The sequence below is a fragment of the Salmo salar genome, chromosome ssa27, assembly GCF_905237065.1.
Source record: "Salmo salar chromosome ssa27, Ssal_v3.1, whole genome shotgun sequence".
NCBI lineage: Eukaryota > Metazoa > Chordata > Actinopteri > Salmoniformes > Salmonidae > Salmo > Salmo salar.
Genome location: NC_059468.1, coordinates 42,889,447 through 42,910,950, shown reverse-complemented (window position 1 = coordinate 42,910,950; position 21,504 = coordinate 42,889,447). Strand labels below are relative to the sequence as shown.

The 21,504-nt window shown below is 44.7% G+C and overlaps 1 protein-coding gene across 2 annotated transcripts in view; it reads left to right on the top strand.

Annotated features, from left to right (window-relative positions):
- Positions 1-21,292, top strand: part of cibar1 (CBY1 interacting BAR domain containing 1) — a 30,061-nt gene extending 8,769 nt beyond the window's left edge. Inside the window, exons 5-9 of one of the 2 annotated variants that reach the window (XM_045709505.1) lie at positions 1,050-1,055; positions 1,241-1,345; positions 1,523-1,636; positions 19,383-19,502; positions 20,726-21,292. In XM_045709505.1, coding sequence (XP_045565461.1) covers positions 1,050-1,055; positions 1,241-1,345; positions 1,523-1,636; positions 19,383-19,502; positions 20,726-20,836 — 456 coding nt within the window. In that variant the 3' untranslated portion in view covers positions 20,837-21,292. The remainder of the gene's footprint in view (positions 1-1,049; positions 1,056-1,240; positions 1,346-1,522; positions 1,637-19,382; positions 19,503-20,725) is intronic. The other variant, XM_045709506.1, reaches the window with a different exon arrangement.
- Positions 21,293-21,504: the final 212 nt, after the last annotated feature.

Genomic DNA, 21,504 nt, shown 5'->3' with positions numbered 1-21,504 from the left:
ATGAGTCTAAACACTAGTTAGGTCAATGGGATGAGTCTAAACACTAGTAAGGTCAATGGGATGAGTCTGAACACTAGTCAGGTCAATGGGATGAGACTAAACACTAGTAAGGTCAATGGGATGAGTCTGAACACTAGTTAGGTCAATGGGATGAGTCTGAACACTAGTCAGGTCAATGGGATGAGTCTAAACACTAGTCAGGTCAATGGGATGAGTCTAAACACTAGTAAGGTTAATGGGATGAGTCTAAACACTAGTCAGGTCAATGGGATGAGTCTAAACACAAGTTAGGTCAATGGGATGAGTCTAAACACTAGTCAGGTCAATGGGATGAGTCTAAACACTAGTCAGGTCAATGGGATGAGTCTAAACACTAGTAAGGTTAATGGGATGAGTCTAAACACTAGTTAGGTCAATGGGATGAGTCTAAACACTAGTCAGGTCAATGGGATGAGTCTAAACACTAGTAAGGTCAATGGGATGAGTCTGAACACTAGTAAGGTCAATGGGATGAGACTAAACGCTAGTTAGGTCAATGGGATGAGTCTAAACACTAGTTAGGATGAGACTGAACGCTAGTAAGGTCAATGGGATGAGTCTAAACACTAGTCAGGTCAATGGGATGAGTCTAAACACTAGTAAGGTCAATGGGATGAGTCTGAACACTAGTAAGGTCAATGGGATGAGTCTAAACACTAGTAAGGTCAATGGGATGAGTCTAAACGCTAGTAAGGTCAATGGGATGAGTCTAAACACTAGTAAGGTCAATGGGATGAGTCTGAACACTAGTAAGGTCAATGGGATGAGTCTGAACACTAGTAAGGTCAATGGGATGAGTCTAAACACTAGTAAGGTCAATGGGATGAGTCTAAACACTAGTAAGGATGAGTCTAAACGCTAGTCAGGTTAATGGGATGAGTCTAAACACTAGTAAGGATGAGTCTGAACACTAGTCACTGTTATGCATAACTATATGAAAAGAGAGGTGAAAGAGGATTTCGTTATTTATATAATTGCTAATGTCCTAATTCCCTTAATGATACCAACAGTCCCAGGTGGGTGTCTTTCTCCTGAATCGGCTGTGAGAACTGATGTACATACATACATACATACACACACACACACACACACACACACGCACACACACACACACACACACACACACAGTTAGTCAAATAGCCATTTATGAAAATGATTTGAAGTGTATGTTATGTGTGGCATTGTGTCGTCGTGACAACAGGCTGAAAGTGACCTGCAGAGAGCCACGATGGACGCCACGCGCACGACGCGACAACTGGAGGAGACGATAGACGCGTTTGAAAAGCAGAAAATACAAGATATCAAGGTCTCTCTCTCTCTGTCTCTCTCCAAATAGCATCCTGTGTTTCTTTGTGATCAGATTTTCAGCAATCATTCTTTGTTGAATGTAATCTGTTTAATCATTATTACAATAATTGATTATGGCCACATCAACCCTTTATTCATTTCATAGTTGTCATTACTCTCCTCTCTCTCCCTGTAGAAGATCTTTGGGGAGTTTTTGACGGTGGAGATGTCATTCCATGCCAAGGCGTTGGAGGCTTACACCACAGCATACCAGAGCATAAACAACGTAGACGAAGAGGAGGATCTGGAGGTATGGGTTATAGGAGAGGAAGAGGAGGATCTGGGTTATAGGAGAGGAAGAGGAGGATCTGGGTTATAGGAGAGGAAGAGGAGGAGGAGGAGGTATGGGTTATAGGAGAGGAAGAGGAGGATCTGGGTTATAGGAGAGGAAGAGGAGGATCTGGGTTATAGGAGAGGAGGAGGAGGATCTGGAGGTATGGGTTATAGGAGAGGAAGAGGAGGATCTGGGTTATAGGAGAGGAAGAGGAGGATCTGGGTTATAGGAGAGGAAGAGGAGGATCTGGGTTATAGGAGAGGAAGAGGAGGATCAGGGTTATAGGAGAGGAAGAGGAGGATCAGGGTTATAGGAGAGGAAGAGGAGGTACTGGAGGTATGGGTTATAGGAGAGGAAGAGGAGGATCTGGGTTATAGGAGAGGAAGAGGAGGATCTGGAGGTATGGGTTATAGGAGAGGAAGAGGAGGAGGAGGATCTGGAGGATCTGGGTTATAGGAGAGGAAGAGGAGGATCTGGGTTATAGGAGAGGAAGAGGAGGAGGAGGATCTGGAGGTAAGGGTTATAGGAGAGGAAGAGGAGGATCTGGGTTATAGGAGAGGAAGAGGAGGATCTGGAGGATCTGGGTTATAGGAGAGGAAGAGGAGGATCTGGGTTATAGGAGAGGAAGAGGAGGATCTGGGTTATAGTAGAGGAAGAGGAGGATCTGGAGGATCTGGGTTATAGGAGAGGAAGAGGAGGATCTGGGTTATAGGAGAGGAAGAGGAGGATCTGGAGGTAAGGGTTATATTAATCCAAAGCGATTAATCTGAAATAGCGTGATGTAGCCTAGGCTAATGAAATAATTCCAATTGAAATGAGATTATTTAGTAGCCTCGTGGTTATAAGTGAAATAGTCTTCGTGAAACCTCTTTATTTTTTATCCGTAAGAGGAAAATGTTTCCATTCACAACTCTGAGACGCGTTGTGGATCCTGATGAATCAGATTACATGAACAGTGGGGGCCTGATCCTAGATCAGCATAACTCTGAGACGCGTTGTGGATCCTGATGAATCAGATTACATGAACAGTGGGGGCCTGATCCTAGATCAGCATAACTCTGAGACGCGTTGTGGATCCTGATGAATCAGATTACATGAACAGTGGGGGCCTGATCCTAGATCAGCATAACTCTGAGAAGCGTTGTGGATCCTGATGAATCAGATTACATGAACAGTGGGGGCCTGATCCTAGATCAGCACAACTCTGAGACGCGTTGTGGATCCTGATGAATCAGATTACATGAACAGTGGGGGCCTGATCCTAGATCAGCACAACTCTGAGACGCGTTGTGGATCCTGATGAATCAGATTACATGAACAGTGGGGGCCTGATCCTAGATCAGCATAACTCTGAGAAGCGTTGTGGATCCTGATGAATCAGATTACATGAACAGTGGGGGCCTGATCCTAGATCAGCATAACTCTGAGACGCGTTGTGGATCCTGATGAATCAGATTACATGAACAGTGGGGGCCTGATCCTAGATCAGCATAACTCTGAGACGCGTTGTGGATCCTGATGAATCAGATTACATGAACAGTGGGGGCCTGATCCTAGATCAGCACAACTCTGAGACGCGTTGTGGATCCTGATGAATCAGATTACATGAACAGTGGGGGCCTGATCCTAGATCAGCATAACTCTGAGACGCATTGTGGATCCTGATGAATCAGATTACATGAACAGTGGGGGCCTGATCCTAGATCAGCATAACTCTGAGAAGCGTTGTGGATCCTGATGAATCAGATTACATGAACAGTGGGGGCCTGATCCTAGATCAGCATAACTCTGAGAAGCGTTGTGGATCCTGATGAATCAGATTACATGAACAGTGGGGGCCTGATCCTAGATCAGCATAACTCTGAGAAGCGTTGTGGATCCTGATGAATCAGATTACATGAACAGTGGGGGCCTGATCCTAGATCAGCATAACTCTGAGAAGCGTTGTGGATCCTGATGAATCAGATTACATGAACAGTGGGGGCCTGATCCTAGATCAGCATAACTCTGAGAAGCGTTGTGGATCCTGATGAATCAGATTACATGAACAGTGGGGGCCTGATCCTAGATCAGCATAACTCTGAGAAGCGTTGTGGATCCTGATGAATCAGATTACATGAACAGTGGGGGCCTGATCCTAGATCAGCACAACTCTGAGAAGCGTTGTGGATCCTGATGAATCAGATTACATGAACAGTGGGGGCCTGATCCTAGATCAGCACAACTCTGAGACAGCGTTGTGGATCCTGATGAATCAGATTACATGAACAGTGGGGGCCTGATCCTAGATCAGCATAACTCTGAGACGCGTTGTGGATCCTGATGAATCAGATTACATGAACAGTGGGGGCCTGATCCTAGATCAGCATAACTCTGAGACGCGTTGTGGATCCTGATGAATCAGATTACATGAACAGTGGGGGCCTGATCCTAGATCAGCACAACTCTGAGACGCGTTGTGGATCCTGATGAATCAGATTACATGAACAGTGGGGGCCTGATCCTAGATCAGCATAACTCTGAGACGCATTGTGGATCCTGATGAATCAGATTACATGAACAGTGGGGGCCTGATCCTAGATCAGCATAACTCTGAGAAGCGTTGTGGATCCTGATGAATCAGATTACATGAACAGTGGGGGCCTGATCCTAGATCAGCATAACTCTGAGAAGCGTTGTGGATCCTGATGAATCAGATTACATGAACAGTGGGGGCCTGATCCTAGATCAGCATAACTCTGAGAAGCGTTGTGGATCCTGATGAATCAGATTACATGAACAGTGGGGGCCTGATCCTAGATCAGCATAACTCTGAGAAGCGTTGTGGATCCTGATGAATCAGATTACATGAACAGTGGGGGCCTGATCCTAGATCAGCATAACTCTGAGAAGCGTTGTGGATCCTGATGAATCAGATTACATGAACAGTGGGGGCCTGATCCTAGATCAGCACAACTCTGAGACGCGTTGTGGATCCTGATGAATCAGATTACATGAACAGTGGGGGCCTGATCCTAGATCAGCACAACTCTGAGAGCGTTGTGGATCCTGATGAATCAGATTACATGAACAGTGGGGGCCTGATCCTAGATCAGCATAACTCTGAGACGCGTTGTGGATCCTGATGAATCAGATTACATGAACAGTGGGGGCCTGATCCTAGATCAGCACAACTCTGAGACGCGTTGTGGATCCTGATGAATCAGATTACATGAACAGTGGGGGCCTGATCCTAGATCAGCATAACTCTGAGAAGCGTTGTGGATCCTGATGAATCAGATTACATGAACAGTGGGGGCCTGATCCTAGATCAGCATAACTCTGAGAAGCGTTGTGGATCCTGATGAATCAGATTACATGAACAGTGGGGGCCTGATCCTAGATCAGCATAACTCTGAGAAGCGTTGTGGATCCTGATGAATCAGATTACATGAACAGTGGGGGCCTGATCCTAGATCAGCATAACTCTGAGAAGCGTTGTGGATCCTGATGAATCAGATTACATGAACAGTGGGGGCCTGATCCTAGATCAGCATAACTCTGAGAAGCGTTGTGGATCCTGATGAATCAGATTACATGAACAGTGGGGGCCTGATCCTAGATCAGCACAACTCTGAGACGCGTTGTGGATCCTGATGAATCAGATTACATGAACAGTGGGGGCCTGATCCTAGATCAGCATAACTCTGAGACGCGTTGTGGATCCTGATGAATCAGATTACATGAACAGTGGGGGCCTGATCCTAGATCAGCATAACTCTGAGACGCATTGTGGATCCAGGTCTTGATGCTTGCAAAAACACCCCGTCTCTCAGGCTGTTGGCAGTTCTGGGGTGAAGTTTCCCCCCAGAAATGCAAAACACACCCAAGGTCAGCATCTAGGGGTTAGTTCCCTCTGCTCCATGTCTGCAGTATGCCTGGTGCTATGGGGTTAGTTCCCTCTGCTCCATGTCTGCAGTATGCCTGGTGCTATGGGGTTAGTTCCCTCTGCTCCATGTCTGCTGTATGCCTGGTGCTATGGGGTTAGTTCCCTCTGCTCCATGTCTGCAGTATGCCTGGTGCTATGGGGTTAGTTCCCTCTGCTCCATGTCTGCAGTATGCCTGGTGCTATGGGGTTAGATCCCTCTGCTCCATGTCTGCAGTATGCCTGGTGCTATGGGGTTAGTTCCCTCTGCTCCATGTCTGCAGTATGCCTGGTGCTATGGGGTTAGTTCCCTCTGCTCCATGTCTGCAGTATGCCTGGTGCTATGGGGTTAGTTCCCTCTGCTCCATGTCTGCAGTATGCCTGGTGCTATGGGGTTAGTTCCCTCTGCTCCATGTCTGCAGTATGCCTGGTGCTATGGGGTTAGTTCCCTCTGCTCCATGTCTGCAGTATGCCTGGTGCTATGGGGTTAGTTCCCTCTGCTCCATGTCTGCAGTATGCCTGGTGCTATGGGGTTAGTTCCCTCTGCTCCATGTCTGCAGTATGCCTGGTGCTATGGGGTTACTTCCCTCTGCTCCATGTCTGCAGTATGCCTGGTGCTATGGGGTTAGTTCCCTCTGCTCCATGTCTGCAGTATGCCTGGTGCTATGGGGTTACTTCCCTCTGCTCCATGTCTGCAGTATGCCTGGTGCTATGGGGTTAGTTCCCTCTGCTCCATGTCTGCTGTATGCCTGGTGCTATGGGGTTACTTCCCTCTGCTCCATGTCTGCAGTATGCCTGGTGCTATGGGGTTACTTCCCTCTGCTCCATGTCTGCAGTATGCCTGGTGCTATGGGTTTAGTTCCCTCTGCTCCATGTCTGCAGTATGCCTGGTGCTATGGGGTTAGTTCCCTCTGCTCCATGTCTGCAGTATGCCTGGTGCTATGGGGTTAGTTCCCTCTGCTCCATGTCTGCAGTATGCCTGGTGCTATGGGGTTAGTTCCCTCTGCTCCATGTCTGCAGTATGCCTGGTGCTATAGGGTTAGTTCCCTCTGCTCCATGTCTGCAGTATGCCTGGTGCTATGGGGTTACTTCCCTCTGCTCCATGTCTGCAGTATGCCTGGTGCTATGGGGTTAGTTCCCTCTGCTCCATGTCTGCAGTATGCCTGGTGCTATGGGGTTAGTTCCCTCTGCTCCATGTCTGCAGTATGCCTGGTGCTATGGGGTTAGTTCCCTCTGCTCCATGTCTGCAGTATGCCTGGTGCTATGGGGTTAGTTCCCTCTGCTCCATGTCTGCAGTATGCCTGGTGCTATGGGGTTAGTTCCCTCTGCTCCATGTCTGCTGTATGCCTGGTGCTATGGGGTTAGTTCCCTCTGCTCCATGTCTGCAGTATGCCTGGTGCTATGGGGTTAGTTCCCTCTGCTCCATGTCTGCAGTATGCCTGGTGCTATGGGGTTAGTTCCCTCTGCTCCATGTCTGCAGTATGCCTGGTGCTATGGGGTTAGTTCCCTCTGCTCCATGTCTGCAGTATGCCTGGTGCTATGGGGTTAGTTCCCTCTGCTCCATGTCTGCAGTATGCCTGGTGCTATGGGGTTAGTTCCCTCTGCTCCATGTCTGCAGTATGCCTGGTGCTATGGGGTTAGTTCCCTCTGCTCCATGTCTGCAGTATGCCTGGTGCTATGGGTTTAGTTCCCTCTGCTCCATGTCTGCAGTATGCCTGGTGCTATGGGGTTAGTTCCCTCTGCTCCATGTCTGCAGTATGCCTGGTGCTATGGGGTTAGTTCCCTCTGCTCCATGTCTGCAGTATGCCTGGTGCTATGGGGTTAGTTCCCTCTGCTCCATGTCTGCAGTATGCCTGGTGCTATGGGGTTAGTTCCCTCTGCTCCATGTCTGCAGTATGCCTGGTGCTATGGGGTTAGTTCCCTCTGCTCCATGTCTGCAGTATGCCTGGTGCTATGGGGTTAGTTCCCTCTGCTCCATGTCTGCAGTATGCCTGGTGCTATGGGGTTAGTTCCCTCTGCTCCATGTCTGCAGTATGCCTGGTGCTATGGGGTTAGTTCCCTCTGCTCCATGTCTGCAGTATGCCTGGTGCTATGGGGTTAGTTCCCTCTGCTCCATGTCTGCAGTATGCCTGGTGCTATGGGGTTAGTTCCCTCTGCTCCATGTCTGCTGTATGCCTGGTGCTATGGGGTTAGTTCCCTCTGCTCCATGTCTGCAGTATGCCTGGTGCTATAGGGTTAGTTCCCTCTGCTCCATGTCTGCTGTATGCCTGGTGCTATGGGGTTAGTTCCCTCTGCTCCATGTCTGCTGTATGCCTGGTGCTATGGGGTTACTGGGCAGATCAGGGTCATGTTCAATACTGTAGCAAAACATTTTGCAACAGAAAGGAAAAAAACTGTGTTCCTTTATTTATTTTTTAATGCCTCCCTGTTTCATTCAGTGTTCAAAACGTTTCTCCCTACTGTACACGACCCAACATTTTATAGCACTGTTGTTAATCCATGGCTTTGAGCGCTGTTTGACTGACACCCAAGCCAACAATTTACTATGTTCTATCTGTCTATGCAGTAGTTGTGTAATGAAAGCATTTCATTCTGCAGCAGATACCTATTTTTCCCTTTCTCCTTATTGTTTGTTTTTAAACTCGTCTGCCATTCGTATCATCCGTTCATATCAAATGAAACTGGATCCCTGGATAACCTGTTTGAGTGACTCACCTTGTGCGTGAGCAATGTGGGGAGATTGATTCATTCTAAAAGCACAAACGACAACAAGCATCTAGCTCGACCTGATCAAGGGGTTTGACCTAAATGACTCCCTATTCCCTATATAGTGCACTATCTTTACATATGGCTCTTGGTCAAAAGTGATGCACTAAATAGGGAATAGGTTGCCATTTGGGATGCTACCAAGGACTTAGTGGAATGGAATGCCTTCTCCACACTCCCCCCGATGAGTCCTCGATTAACACACTTGGTGGTTTCTGGTTGGTTGGTTTGAGGTATAATTAGATTGTCAGTTTGATCACTGGGCTCCTCGCTTGCACAATATTTTCTCGTTGTGTGAGTTGCGTTTCTATTCTTAGAATTGTATGATTAGCTACAGATCCCGAAGGAAGGGCAGAGGACGATGCGTTGTTAAGGAGGAAAGTTTGTATCGTCAATGACATACGGCCCGTTGTTTGGCTTAGCAACGACCACGAAGGGTAAAGAAAGTTTTCGTAACGTCGGAACCTGTCTTCCTCCGTTCCAAGTTCCATACCCATTGACTTACACGTGTTTCGCTTGAAATTAAAATGCTGCTTATCTGGCTCTATAATATATCCTTTACTACAGCACTACTAATATCCAACTTTGACTTGAAGAATGTCTCTTCCGTACTAGAAATATGTATCTAGCTAACTGCCTATTGCTAGCTAGTTGGATGGGCAGCTAGCTAGCCAGTTTAGAATTGCATCGCTAGTTAGCTAGCATTACAGAGCAACAAACAATGCAAAAAAAAAAGTATCATCTATGCAGGCTAAATTAAGCTAGTTTGCAACCTTTAGCTATGTAGTTTATGAATTGAATGCCCTGATTGTAAAATAGTTAGCTAACTAACTACAGTAGCTAGCTGTCTCTTGGTTGCTGGAAAGTTTACATGTTCAAAATGCTCAACAGCTAGCACGGCAACTTGATCACTCACTTTCGGCCGTGCAAGTCTGTTCCGACCTTTTAAAACATGTTTAGGTTATTTGAACCTGATCTGTCATCGACAACTAGCTGGCTCTGGTCTTTGAATTGCACAAAGTGGTGATGTTGTTTTTCTCATAAATATTTTGGATTTATGCTGATGAAGAGTTGCACTGCTTCTGCCTGGCCTCAAGATAGCTGAAGAAAGTTCCTCTTTTTAGTTTAGCTTAAATTACACCGACTCAAATCATATTTGCCTCATCGATATTGGCTATAAGTAGTATTTTGCAGCCAAATTCCTGCCAATTTATACTACCGTAATTTCCGGACTATTGAGCGCACCTGAATATAAGCCGCACCCACTGAATTTTTTTATTTTTTGTATTATTTTGAACATAAATAAGCCGCACATGTCTATAAGCCGCAGGTGCCTACCGGTACATTTGAAACAAATGAACTTTACACAGGCTTTAACGAAACACGGCTTGTAACAAAAATCCATATATTAGCCGCGTCATTGTTTAAGCCGCGAGGTTCAAAGCGTGGGAAAAAAGTTGCGGCTTATAGTCCGGAATTTACCGTAAAAATATATATATTTTTTTCTTTTTACAGTAGCATGGATACCCGCATGCAGTTGTTGTAGCCTGTATTGAATTTGCATTTTGGCGTATTTGTATTTATTAGGGATCCCCATTTAGCCAAGGCATCAGCTACTCTTCCTGGGATACAAACACATTAAAGGACTTTATATTACATATAAAACAACAGATAAAACAGTATAAAACATTATTACACCACTACATACAATACAACATGTATAATACCACCACTACAATACAACATGTATAATACCACCACTACAATACAACATGTATAATACCACCACTACAATACAACATGTATAATACCACCACTACAATACAACATGTATTATACCGCCACCACTACAATACAACATGTATAATACCACCACCACTACAATACAACATGTATAATACCACCACTACAATACAACATGTATAATACCACCACTACAATACAACATGTATAATACCACCACTACAATACAACATGTATAATACCACCACTACAATACAACATGTATAATACCACCACTACAATACAACATGTATAATACCACCACTACAATACAACATGTATAATACCACCACCACTACAATACAACATGTATAATACCACCACTACAATACAACATGTATAATACCACCACCACTACAATACAACATGTATAATACCACCACCACTACAATACAACATGTATAATACCACCACCACTACAATACAACATGTATAATACCACCACTACAATACAACATGTATAATACCACCACTACAATACAACATGTATAATACCACCACTACAATACAACATGTATAATACCACCACTACAACAATATTACAATGTGTGTGCGTGTGTGTGTGTGTGTGTGTGTGTGTGCGTGTGTGTGTGTGTGTGTGTGTGTGTGTGTGTGTGTGTGTGTGTGTGTGTGTGTGTGTGTGTGTGTGTGTGTGTGTGTGTGTGTGTGTGTGTGTCTCTTCACAGTCCCCGTTATTCCATAAAGGTGTATTTTTACCAGCTTTTTTAAAAATCTTATCCTACTGCTGCATCAGTTACCTGATGTGGAATAGAGTTTAATGTAGTCATGTCTCTATGTAGTACTGTGCTCCTCCCACAGTCTGCTGTGCACTTGGGGATTGTGAAGAGACCTCTGGTGGCATGTCTTGTGGGGTATGTATGGGTGTCTGAGCTGTGTGCCAGCAGTTTAAACAGACCTCTGGTGGCATGTCTTGTGGGGTATGTATGGGTGTCTGAGCAGTGTGGCAGTAGTTTAAACAGACCTCTGGTGGCATGTCTTGTGGGGTATGTATGGGTGTCTGAGCTGTGTGCCAGTAGTTTAAACAGACCTCTGGTGGCATGTCTTGTGGGGTATGTATGGGTGTCTGAGCTGTATGCCAGTAGTTTAAACAGACCTCTGGTGGCATGTCTTGTGGGGTATGTATGGGTGTCTGAGCTGTGTGCCAGTAGTTTAAACAGACCTCTGGTGGCATGTCTTGTGGGGTATGTATGGGTGTCTGAGCTGTGTGCCAGTAGTTTAAACAGACCTCTGGTGGCATGTCTTGTAGGGTATGTATGGGTGTCTATGAGCTGTGTGCCAGTAGTTTAAACAGACCTCTGGTGGCATGTCTTGTAGGGTATGCATGGGTGTCTATGAGCTGTGTGCCAGTAGTTTAAACAGACCTCTGGTGGCATGTCTTGTAGGGTATGTATGGGTGTCTGAGCTGTGTGCCAGTAGTTTAAACAGACCTCTGGTGGCATGTCTTGTGGAGTATGTATGGGTGTCTGAGCTGTGTGCCAGTAGTTTAAACAGACCTCTGGTGGCATGTCTTGTGGAGTATGTATGGGTGTCTGAGCTGTGTGCCAGTAGTTTAAACAGACCTCTGGTGGCATGTCTTGTGGGGTATGTATGGGTGTCTGAGCTGTGTGCCAGTAGTTTAAACAGACAGACATGGCAGCTCTGCTTCTAGCTCCTAAGCAACTTTGTAGTATTTTGTTGTTGTTGTTGTGTGTTCTTTCTGACATTAGTAGCCCAGAAAGTTTGTGTTATTACATACAGCCGGAAATAACTTTTTGCGGCGTAAACTCACCAGCATTACGACCAGGAATACGACTTTCCCGAATTGGATCCTTTGTTCGTACCCCCTTTGGGCAATTAAACATATCCCAGAGGCTGATCCAAGACGCCGCCGGCGGAGAAAAGGTGTTCGGAGTGAACATCTAGTCCGACTCAGGAGGAGTGCACACCATCCACCACTTCCGAGTATAATACACGCTAATGTTCAGTCTCTTGGACAATAAAGTAGACGAGCTCAGGGCGAAGATATCCTTCCAGAGAAACATCAGGGACCGTAACATACTCTGTTTCACGAAATCATGGCTCCCTCTGGATATACTGTCCCCGTCCATACAGCCAGCTGGGTTATCAGAACATCACGCAGACAGGAATAAATAACTCTCAGGGAAAGGCGGTGGTGTGTGTTTCATGACTAACTACTAATGGTGGGATTGTGATAACATACAGAAACTCAAGTCCTTTTGTTCCACCGACCCTAGAATACCTCACAATCAAATGCCGACCGTGTTACCTCCCAAGAGAATTCTCTTCGGTTATAGTCACAGCCGTGTATATTTCCCCTCAAGCCGGATACCACGATGGCCCTCAAGGAACTACACTGGACTTTATGCAAACTGGAAACCACATATCCTGATTTATTGTAGCTGGGGATTTTAACAAAGCAAATTTGAGGAAAACGCTACCGAAGTTCTATCAACACATTGACTGTAGTACTCGCTCTGGTAAAACACTCGATCAATGCTACTCTTCCTTTCGAAATGCCTACAAGGCCCTCCCTTCGGGAAAATCAGATCACGACTCCATTTTGCTCCTCCCTTCCTATAGGCAGAAACTCAAACAGGAACTACCTGTGTTACGGTCTATTCAACGCTGGTCTAACCAGTAAGAATCCACGCTTCAAGATTGTTTTGATCACGCGGACTGGAATGTTCCCGATAGCCTCTGAGAATAACATTGACGTATCCACGGACACGGTGACTGAGTTCAACAGGAAGTGTATAGGAGATGTTGTTCCCACTGTGACTATTAAAACCTACCCAAACCAAAAACGTAAATAGATGGCGGCATTCGCGCAAAACTGAAAGCGCGAACCACCGCATTTAACCATGGCAAGGTGACTGGGAATATGATTAAAAACAAACAGTGTAATTATTCCCTCCGTAAGGCAATCAAACAGGCAAAATGTCAGTATAAAGACAAAGGGGAGTCGCAATTCAATGGCTCAGACATGAGGCGTATGTGGCAGGGTCTACAGACAATCCCAGATTACAAAAGGAAAACCAGCCACGACACCGACGTCTTGGCCCGGACAAGCTAAACAACTTCTTTGCACGCTTTGAGGATAACACAGTGCCACCGACGCGGCCCGCTACCAAGGACTGTGGGCTCTCGTTCTCCGTGGCCGTGCAAGGCTGCTGGCCCAGACGGTATCCCTAGCTGCATACTCAGAGCATGCATAGACCAGCTGGCTGGAGTGCTTATGGACATATTGAATATCTCTCTCTCCCAGTCTGCTCTCCCTACTTGCTTCAAGATGTCCACCATTGTTCCTGTACCCAAGAAAGCAAAGGTATCTGAACTAAATGACTATTGCCCCATAGCACTCACATCTGTCATCATGAAGTGCTTTGAGAGGCTAGTTAAGGATCATATCACCTCTACCTTACCTGAAACCCTAGACCCCACTTGAATTTGCTTACCGCCCCAATAGACCCACAGATGACAAGAGGAATAGCTACGTAAGAATGCTGTTCATTGACTACAGCTCAGCGTTCAACACCATAGTACCCTCCAAGCTCATCATTAAGCTCAGGGCCCTGGGTCTGAACCCCGCCCCCTTTACAACTGGGCACAGGACTTTCTGACTGGCTTCCCCCAGTTGGTGAAGGTAGGAAATAACACCTCCACTTCGCTGATCCTTAACATAGGGGCCCCACAAGGGTGTGTGCTCAGCCCTCTCCTGTACTCCCTGTTCACCCATGCATCGTGGCGACGCTTGCCTCCAACTCATCAAGTTTGCAGACGACACAACAGTAGTGGGCTTGAATTACCAACAATGACGAAACAGCCTACAGGGAGGAGGTGAGGGCCATGGATGAGTGGTGCCAGGAAAATAACCTCAACATCAACAAAACGAAGGAGCTGATCGTGGACTTCAGCACGCCCCTATCCACATCGACGGGACCGCAGTGGAGAAGATAAAAAGCTCCAACTTCCTTGGCGTACACATCACTGACAATCTGAAATGGTCCACCCACACAGACAGTGTGGTGAATGCACAACAGCACCTCTTCAAACTCAGGAGTCTGAATAAATTTGTCTTGGCCCCTAAGACCCTCAACTTTTACAGATGCACAATCGAGAGCATCCTGTCGGGCTGTTTCACCGCCTGGTACGGCAACTGCACCGCAGGGCTTTCCAGAGGGTGGTGCGGTCTGCCCAACACATCACCTGGGGAACATTGCCTTCCGTTCAGGACACCTACAGCACCCGATGTCATAGGAAAGCCAAAAAGACAATCAAGGACATCAACCACCCGAGGCACTGCCTGTTCACCCCGCTACCATCCAGAAGGCGAGGTCAGTACAGGTGAATCAAAGCTGGGACCGAGAGACTGAAAAACAGCTTCTCTCAAGTCAATCAGACTTAAATAGCCATCACTAGCCGGCTACCACCTGGTTACTCAACCCTACACCTTAGTGGCTGCTGCCCTATATACAGTCATGTGAAACCCCCTGGAAATTATCCTTTTTTTCCCCCTTTTTTTTAAATGCATATTTGGACAGATGGATATGTCATCTTCACTTCAACACTTGACAGATAAAGGTAACCTAACTTAACAAATGACAGTGAAAGAATATACTTTTGCAATCGGTTGGTATGAGGTTATTCTGTTCAAAGCCAGAGTTCAGTTTTTGCCAAACATGGCGTCTGACATTGCGGTCAAACAACTCCACCTTTGACTCACCTTTCCAGAGCACTTTGTTCCAGTAGTTTTCGTCCTTTACCCAGGTGTTGTCTGGCAAACGTCAGTTGTGTCTTGATATTCTTTTTTTTTTTTTTTGAGAGCAGAGGCTTCTTCCTTCCTGACCTCCAATGTAGGCCAAGTTTCTCTTAATGACAGTTGACTCATGAACGTCGACATTGATTGTGGTAAGAGAGGCCTGTCGATCCCTTGACGTTACCCTGGGGTTTTTACAGACTTCTTACAGACTTCTATGAGCATCTTTCGGTCAACTCTTTGGCTGAATTTGGTGGGACGATTGCCAGTGGTCTGGAGTTTTCTCCATTTGTAGTTGAGCCATCGGACAGTGAAATTATGTTCTTCGAATTGCTTGGAAATGGATTTGTAACCCCTCCCAGACTCACAGGAGTCAATAATGTATCCTCTGAGGGCCTCTGCTGTCTTTTGATCACACAGCCATATGGTTAAGACCAAGCCAAACCAAGTTTCTAATCTTTATGTAGGGCTGCACCCTCCCAAGGTACTCTCTAATGATTTTCTAATCATTTGCACCTGTTTTGTTGCACCTGATTCTAATTTTAGCTATTTTATGTCATAGTACACCCCTACTTTTACTAACTTTTTTTTCCGCGGAAAGAAAATGCATTTTTTTTTGTTTATTTTAATTGCATAACATTTTCAAAGTTTTTTTTTTTTTTTGTATGATTTGGGTTACCTTTTTATCAATGAATGTGGTGGGGATTTAGCTCAAATATACGTGTCCAAATATGTAAAAAAAAAAATATATATAAAACAACAACAAAAAACCTGACCACTTTCCAGAGGGTTTTTCACATGACTGTACATAGACATGGAATTACTGGCCACTTTAATAATGCTTACATACGGCTTACTCATTTCACATATACAGTTGAAGTTGGAAGTTTACATACACTTAGGTTGGAGTCATTAAAACTAAATTTTTCCAGCAATTGTTTACAGACAGATTATTTCACTTATAATTCACTGTATCACAATTCCAGTGGGTCAGAAGTTTACATACAATAAGTTGACTGTGCCTTTAAACAGCTTGGAAAATTCCAGAAAAATGATGTTATGGCTTTAGAAGCTTCTGATAGGCTAATTGACATCATTCGAGTCAATTGGAGGTGTACTTGTGGATGTATTTCAAGGACTACCTTCAAACTCAGTGCCTCTTTGCTTGACATCATGGGAAGATCTATATAAATCAGCCAAGACCTCCACAAGTCTGGTTCATCCTTGGGAGCAATTTCCAAACGCCTGAAAGTACCACATTCATCTGTACAAACAATAGTACGCAAGTATAAACACCATGGGACCACGCAGCCGTCATACCGCCCAGGAAAGAGACGCGTTCTGTCTCCTAGAGATGAACGTACTTTGGTACGAAAAGTGCAAATCAATCCCAGAATAACAGCAAAGGACCTTGTGAAGATGCTGGAGGAAACGGGTACAAAAGTATCTATATCCACAGTAGAACGAGTCCTATATCGACATAAGCTGAAAGGCCGCTCAGCAAGGAAGAAGCCACTGCTCCAAACCCGCCATAAAAAAAGCTAGACTACGGTTTGCAACTGCACATGGGAACAAAGATCGTACTTTTTGGAGAAATGTCCTCTGGTCTGATGAAACAAAAATAGAACTGTTTGGCCATAATGACCATCGTTATGTTCTGAGAAAAAAGGGGGATGCTTGCAAGCCGAAGAACACCATCCCAACTGTGAAGTACGGGGGTGGCAGCATCATGTTGTGGGGGTGCTTTGCTGCAGGAGGGACTGGTGCACTTCACAAAATAGATGGCATCATGAGGATGGAAAATTATGTGGATAGATTGAAGCAACATCTCAAGACATCAGTCAGGAAGTTAAAGCTTGGTCGCAAATGGGTCTTCCAAATGGACAATGACCCCAAGCATACTTCCAAAGTTGTGGCAAAATGGCTTAAGGACAACAAAGTCAAGGTATTGGAGTGGCCATCACAAAGCCCTGACCTCAATCCTATATAGAATTTGTGGGCAGAACTGAAAAAGGCGTGTGTGAGCAAGGAGGCCTACAAACCTGACTCAGTTACTCCAGTTCTGTCAGGAGGAATGGGCCAAAATTCACCCAACTTATTGTGGGAAGCTTGTGGAAGGCTACCTGAAACGTTTGACCCAAGTTAAACAATTTAAATGCAATGCTACCAAATACTAATTGAGTGTATGTAAACTTCTGACCCACTGGGAATGTGATGAAAGAAGTAAAAGCTGAAATAAATCATTCTCTCTACTATTATTCTGACATTTCACATTCTTAAAATAAAGTGGTGATCCTAACTGACCCAAGACAGGGAATTTTTTCTAGGAATAAATGTTGGGAATTGTGAAAAACTTGAGTTCAAATGTATTTGGCTAAGGTGTATGTCAACTTCCGACTTCAACTGTATTCTATTCTACTGTATTTACTGTATTGTATTTACTGTATTCTGTTCTACTGTATTTTAGTCTATACCACGCCGACATTGCTCCATCAAATATTTATACATTTCTTAATTCCATTCTTTTACTTTTAGATTTGTGTGTACAATTGTGAATCGTTTTTAGATATTACTGCGCTGTTAGATACTACTGCACTGTTGGAGCTGGGAAGACAAGCATTTAGTTAGATATTACTGTTGGAGCTGGGAACACAAGCATTTAGTTAGATACTACTGCACTGTTGGAGCTAGGAACACAAGCATTTAGTTAGATACTACTGCACTGTTGGAGCTGGGAACACAAGCATTTAGTTAGATATTACTGTTGGAGCTGGGAACACAAGCATTTAGTTAGATATTACTGTTGGAGCTAGAAACACAAGCATTTAGTTAGATATTACTGTTGGAGCTAGAAACACAAGCATTTAGTTAGATATTACTGTTGGAGCTGGGAACACAAGCATTTAGTTAGATATTACTGCACTGTTGGAGCTAGGAACACCAGCATTTAGTTAGATACTACTGCACTGTTGGAGCTAGGAACACAAGCATTTAGTTAGATATTACTGTTGGAGCTAGGAACACAAGCATTTAGTTAGATATTACTGTTGGAGCTGGGAACACAATCATTTAGTTAGATATTACTGTTGGAGCTAGGAACACAAGCATTTAGTTAGATATTACTGTTGGAGCTAGGAACACAAGCATTTAGTTAGATATTACTGTTCGAGCTAGAAACACAAGCATTTAGTTAGATATTACTGTTGGAGCTAGAAACACCAGCATTTCGCTACACCCACAATAACATCTGCAAAAAAATTAGTATGTGACCAATAAAATGTTATTTGATTTGTCAACACTTTTTACAAAAACAAGTAGTGATGAAGTCAATCTCTCTTCCACTTTTCCCTTTTGTAGCTTGAAATAAGTGGTGAAAAACATTATTTTTTTTTTTTAAATTGACTTGATGGCTCGTCACAAGTTAAGCATAAACTCGTTTATAGATAGAATACATGATTATATTAAAATTATATTTTAAGCCATTTAATGCAGCACTAACATTTAATTATTTTCTTTACCCTTTGTGGATGGGACCGAAGCTGTTGCCAGGGGGGGAAAAAAGGCCCAAACAAACGTTTAAACCTGTCTTCCTTCCATTGTTTATATAAGACATGTTCTATTCCCACGGTAACACTGCATGTATGTCCAGTGTAATAGGCCTTTTATCCAGGTTAACACTGCATGTATGTCCAGTGTAATAGGCCTTTTATCCAGGGTAACACTGCATGTACGTCCAGTGTAATAGGCCTTTTATCCAGGTTAACACTGCATGTACGTCCAGTGTAATAGGCCTTTTATCCAGGTTAACACTGCATGTACGTCCAGTGTAATAGGCCTTTTATCCAGGGTAACACTGCATGTAGGTCCAGTGTAATAGGCCTTTTATCCAGGTTAACACTGCATGTATGTCCAGTGTAATAGGCCTTTTATCCAGGTTAACACTGCATGTACGTCCAGTGTAATAGGCCTTTTATCCAGGTTAACACTGCATGTACGTCCAGTGTAATAGGCCTTTTATCCAGGGTAACACTGCATGTACGTCCAGTGTAATAGGCCTTTTATCCAGGTTAACACTGCATGTACGTCCAGTGTAATAGGCCTTTTATCCAGGGTAACACTGCATGTAGGTCCAGTGTAATAGGTCTTTTATCCAGGGTAACACTGCATGTACGTCCAGTGTAATAGGCCTTTTATCCAGGTTAACACTGCATGTACGTCCAGTGTAATAGGCCTTTTATCCAGGGTAACACTGCATGTACGTCCAGTGTAATAGGCCTTTTATCCAGGGTAATGTCTAGGATTCTGCAGATTATTGACAGTGTTCCATTCATACTCATTTATAATTGGCTATCAAAGACAGATCACATTTTGGAAATGTCCATTGTTTTACACCCAATTGTCAGTTCAAGAGGCCAGCAGAAGCACCATTTTCTTTGGGGGTGGGGGATTTCTAAATGAAAGAGTATAGCCAGCCTTCCGTCCTGTTTTGGCAGGTATTCAGGAGCTTGCTGCACCCCCCTGACTACCAGTCTCGCTTAGAAATAGTGCGTGCTAATTCCAAAACATCACTCAATCTGACTGCATCTACCCTGAGTAAAACGGGGACCTTACAGGTAAGATACTGGATGGTGCCTAAAACCAACTTACTCTCTTCAGGTTCTGAACCTTTGACCTTTTGGCTTCTTCTGTGGCCAGACGTCTACTGTTGGTGCCCGATAACTGTAGTGTAACTCAACCACTTGTTTTGATTGATGGGAGTGTTAATGGGGTAATCTTGATGCTTCCAACATGGTTTTTGCTCCATGCAGAATCCCCCATGTATCAGTTTTCCTCATAGAAAAGCAGAGCGTTCTATAGTCCTTGTTAATATCCTTTACTGTACCTTTTATCAGTCAGGCTGTATCGGAGCTGTGTACAGCAACATCAACCTTATCATCGCAACCTAACTAACCTCTTCACAGGAACACGGAGAGGTCGCCTTTAATCTGACATCAAACTGCTTTATTTCACAGGAAGACTGAGAGATGTAGCCTGCTTTATTTCCATCTTCTCTCTGTCGTTGAAGATGCTGAGCCTGTCTCTGATGCTAGCCTGGTTTCAGACGCTAGCCTAGCCCTGGTCTCAGACGCTAGCCTAGCCCTGGTCTCAGACGCTAGCCTAGCCCTGGTCTCAGACGCTAGCCTAGCCCTGGTCTCAGACGCTAGCCTAGCCCTGGTCTCAGACGCTAGCCTAGCCCTGGTCTCAGACGCTAGCCCTGGTCTCAGACGCTAGCCTAGCCCTGGTTTCAGACGCTAGCCTAGCCCTGGTCTCAGACGCTAGCCCTGGTCTCAGACGCTAGCCCTGGTCTCAGACGCTAGCCTAGCCCTGGTCTCAGACGCTAGCCTAGCCCTGGTCTCAGACGCTAGCCCTGGTCTCAGACGCTAGCCTAGCCCTGGTCTCAGACGCTAGCCCTGGTCTCAGACGCTAGCCTAGCCCTGGTCTCAGACGCTAGCCCTGGTCTCAGACGCTAGCCCTGGTCTCAGACGCTAGCCCTGGTCTCAGACGCTAGCCTAGCCCTGGTCTCAGACGCTAGCCTAGCCCTGGTCTCAGACGCTCGCCTAGCTCTGGTCTCAGACGCTGGTTGTGTGCTTGCCAACTCCAAATATGGCTTGGTAATGAGTAACAAGGAGTTGGCATGATAGCACAAACAGACTGATACAAAGTTGTATTGAATAATGTACTTTACAACACAGTCACAGAATACATGGTTTTACTATGGTAACAAGTTCTAGTTACCATAGTGATAATATTTTTCGTTAGTTAGCCTATTTACTGAATCACTGCCTGCTTTCTATAGCAATCACTGACCCCGAGCAGACAGAGGAGGAGAGAGGAGGAGGGAGATGACGAAGATGTGGATGATGAAGAGGAAGATGATGATCTTGAAGAAGTCACAGATGATGAATGAATTGGAAATCTGTTTCGATTAGTATCTTTTCATTCACGATGGGAGGAGGTTTTCCAGCAAATAGTGTGTTCTTTATGGCCATGAAATGATGTCCTAAACAGGGATCAAAGGGCTCTGGTCAAAAGTAAGTGCACTATGTAGGGAATAGGGTGCCTCTTGGGACACAGATATAATATTCACGTTAAAGTGTTTTTAATCCAGAATAGCAGGTTATTATTTCCAATTCTGGAGCTGAAATAACTGATATGTTTTTTTGTTTTTTTTTAACCATTTCATTGACCAAAGGGATGGTGGGATATCAATGTCTTTGTAATGTGGCAGTATTAATGTCTTACTTGTATATAACAAAGTGCCAAATGTGTATTTGTTTTGTGTGGCAATGTTGCCTGTATTGTATACGCCTTCCAGAATAGAAAACTGTTGTTTTATGGAATAAAGTTATGCCAGTGGACTCAACAATGGAATTCGGAAATTGTTCATAAGTCTTAATTTTACCCTTCGATGTCTTGTTTTTTGTCATGTAGACTTATCGGCACCATGTGCTGAATGATACACAGTCACAGCGGTGATAACAGGAGGGTTTAGTTGCAGTTGAAACTGACTCACACTGGTTATAATGATGGTGGTGGATTAGAACTGGCCATGCAGTGATTTTCAATAACCCTCTA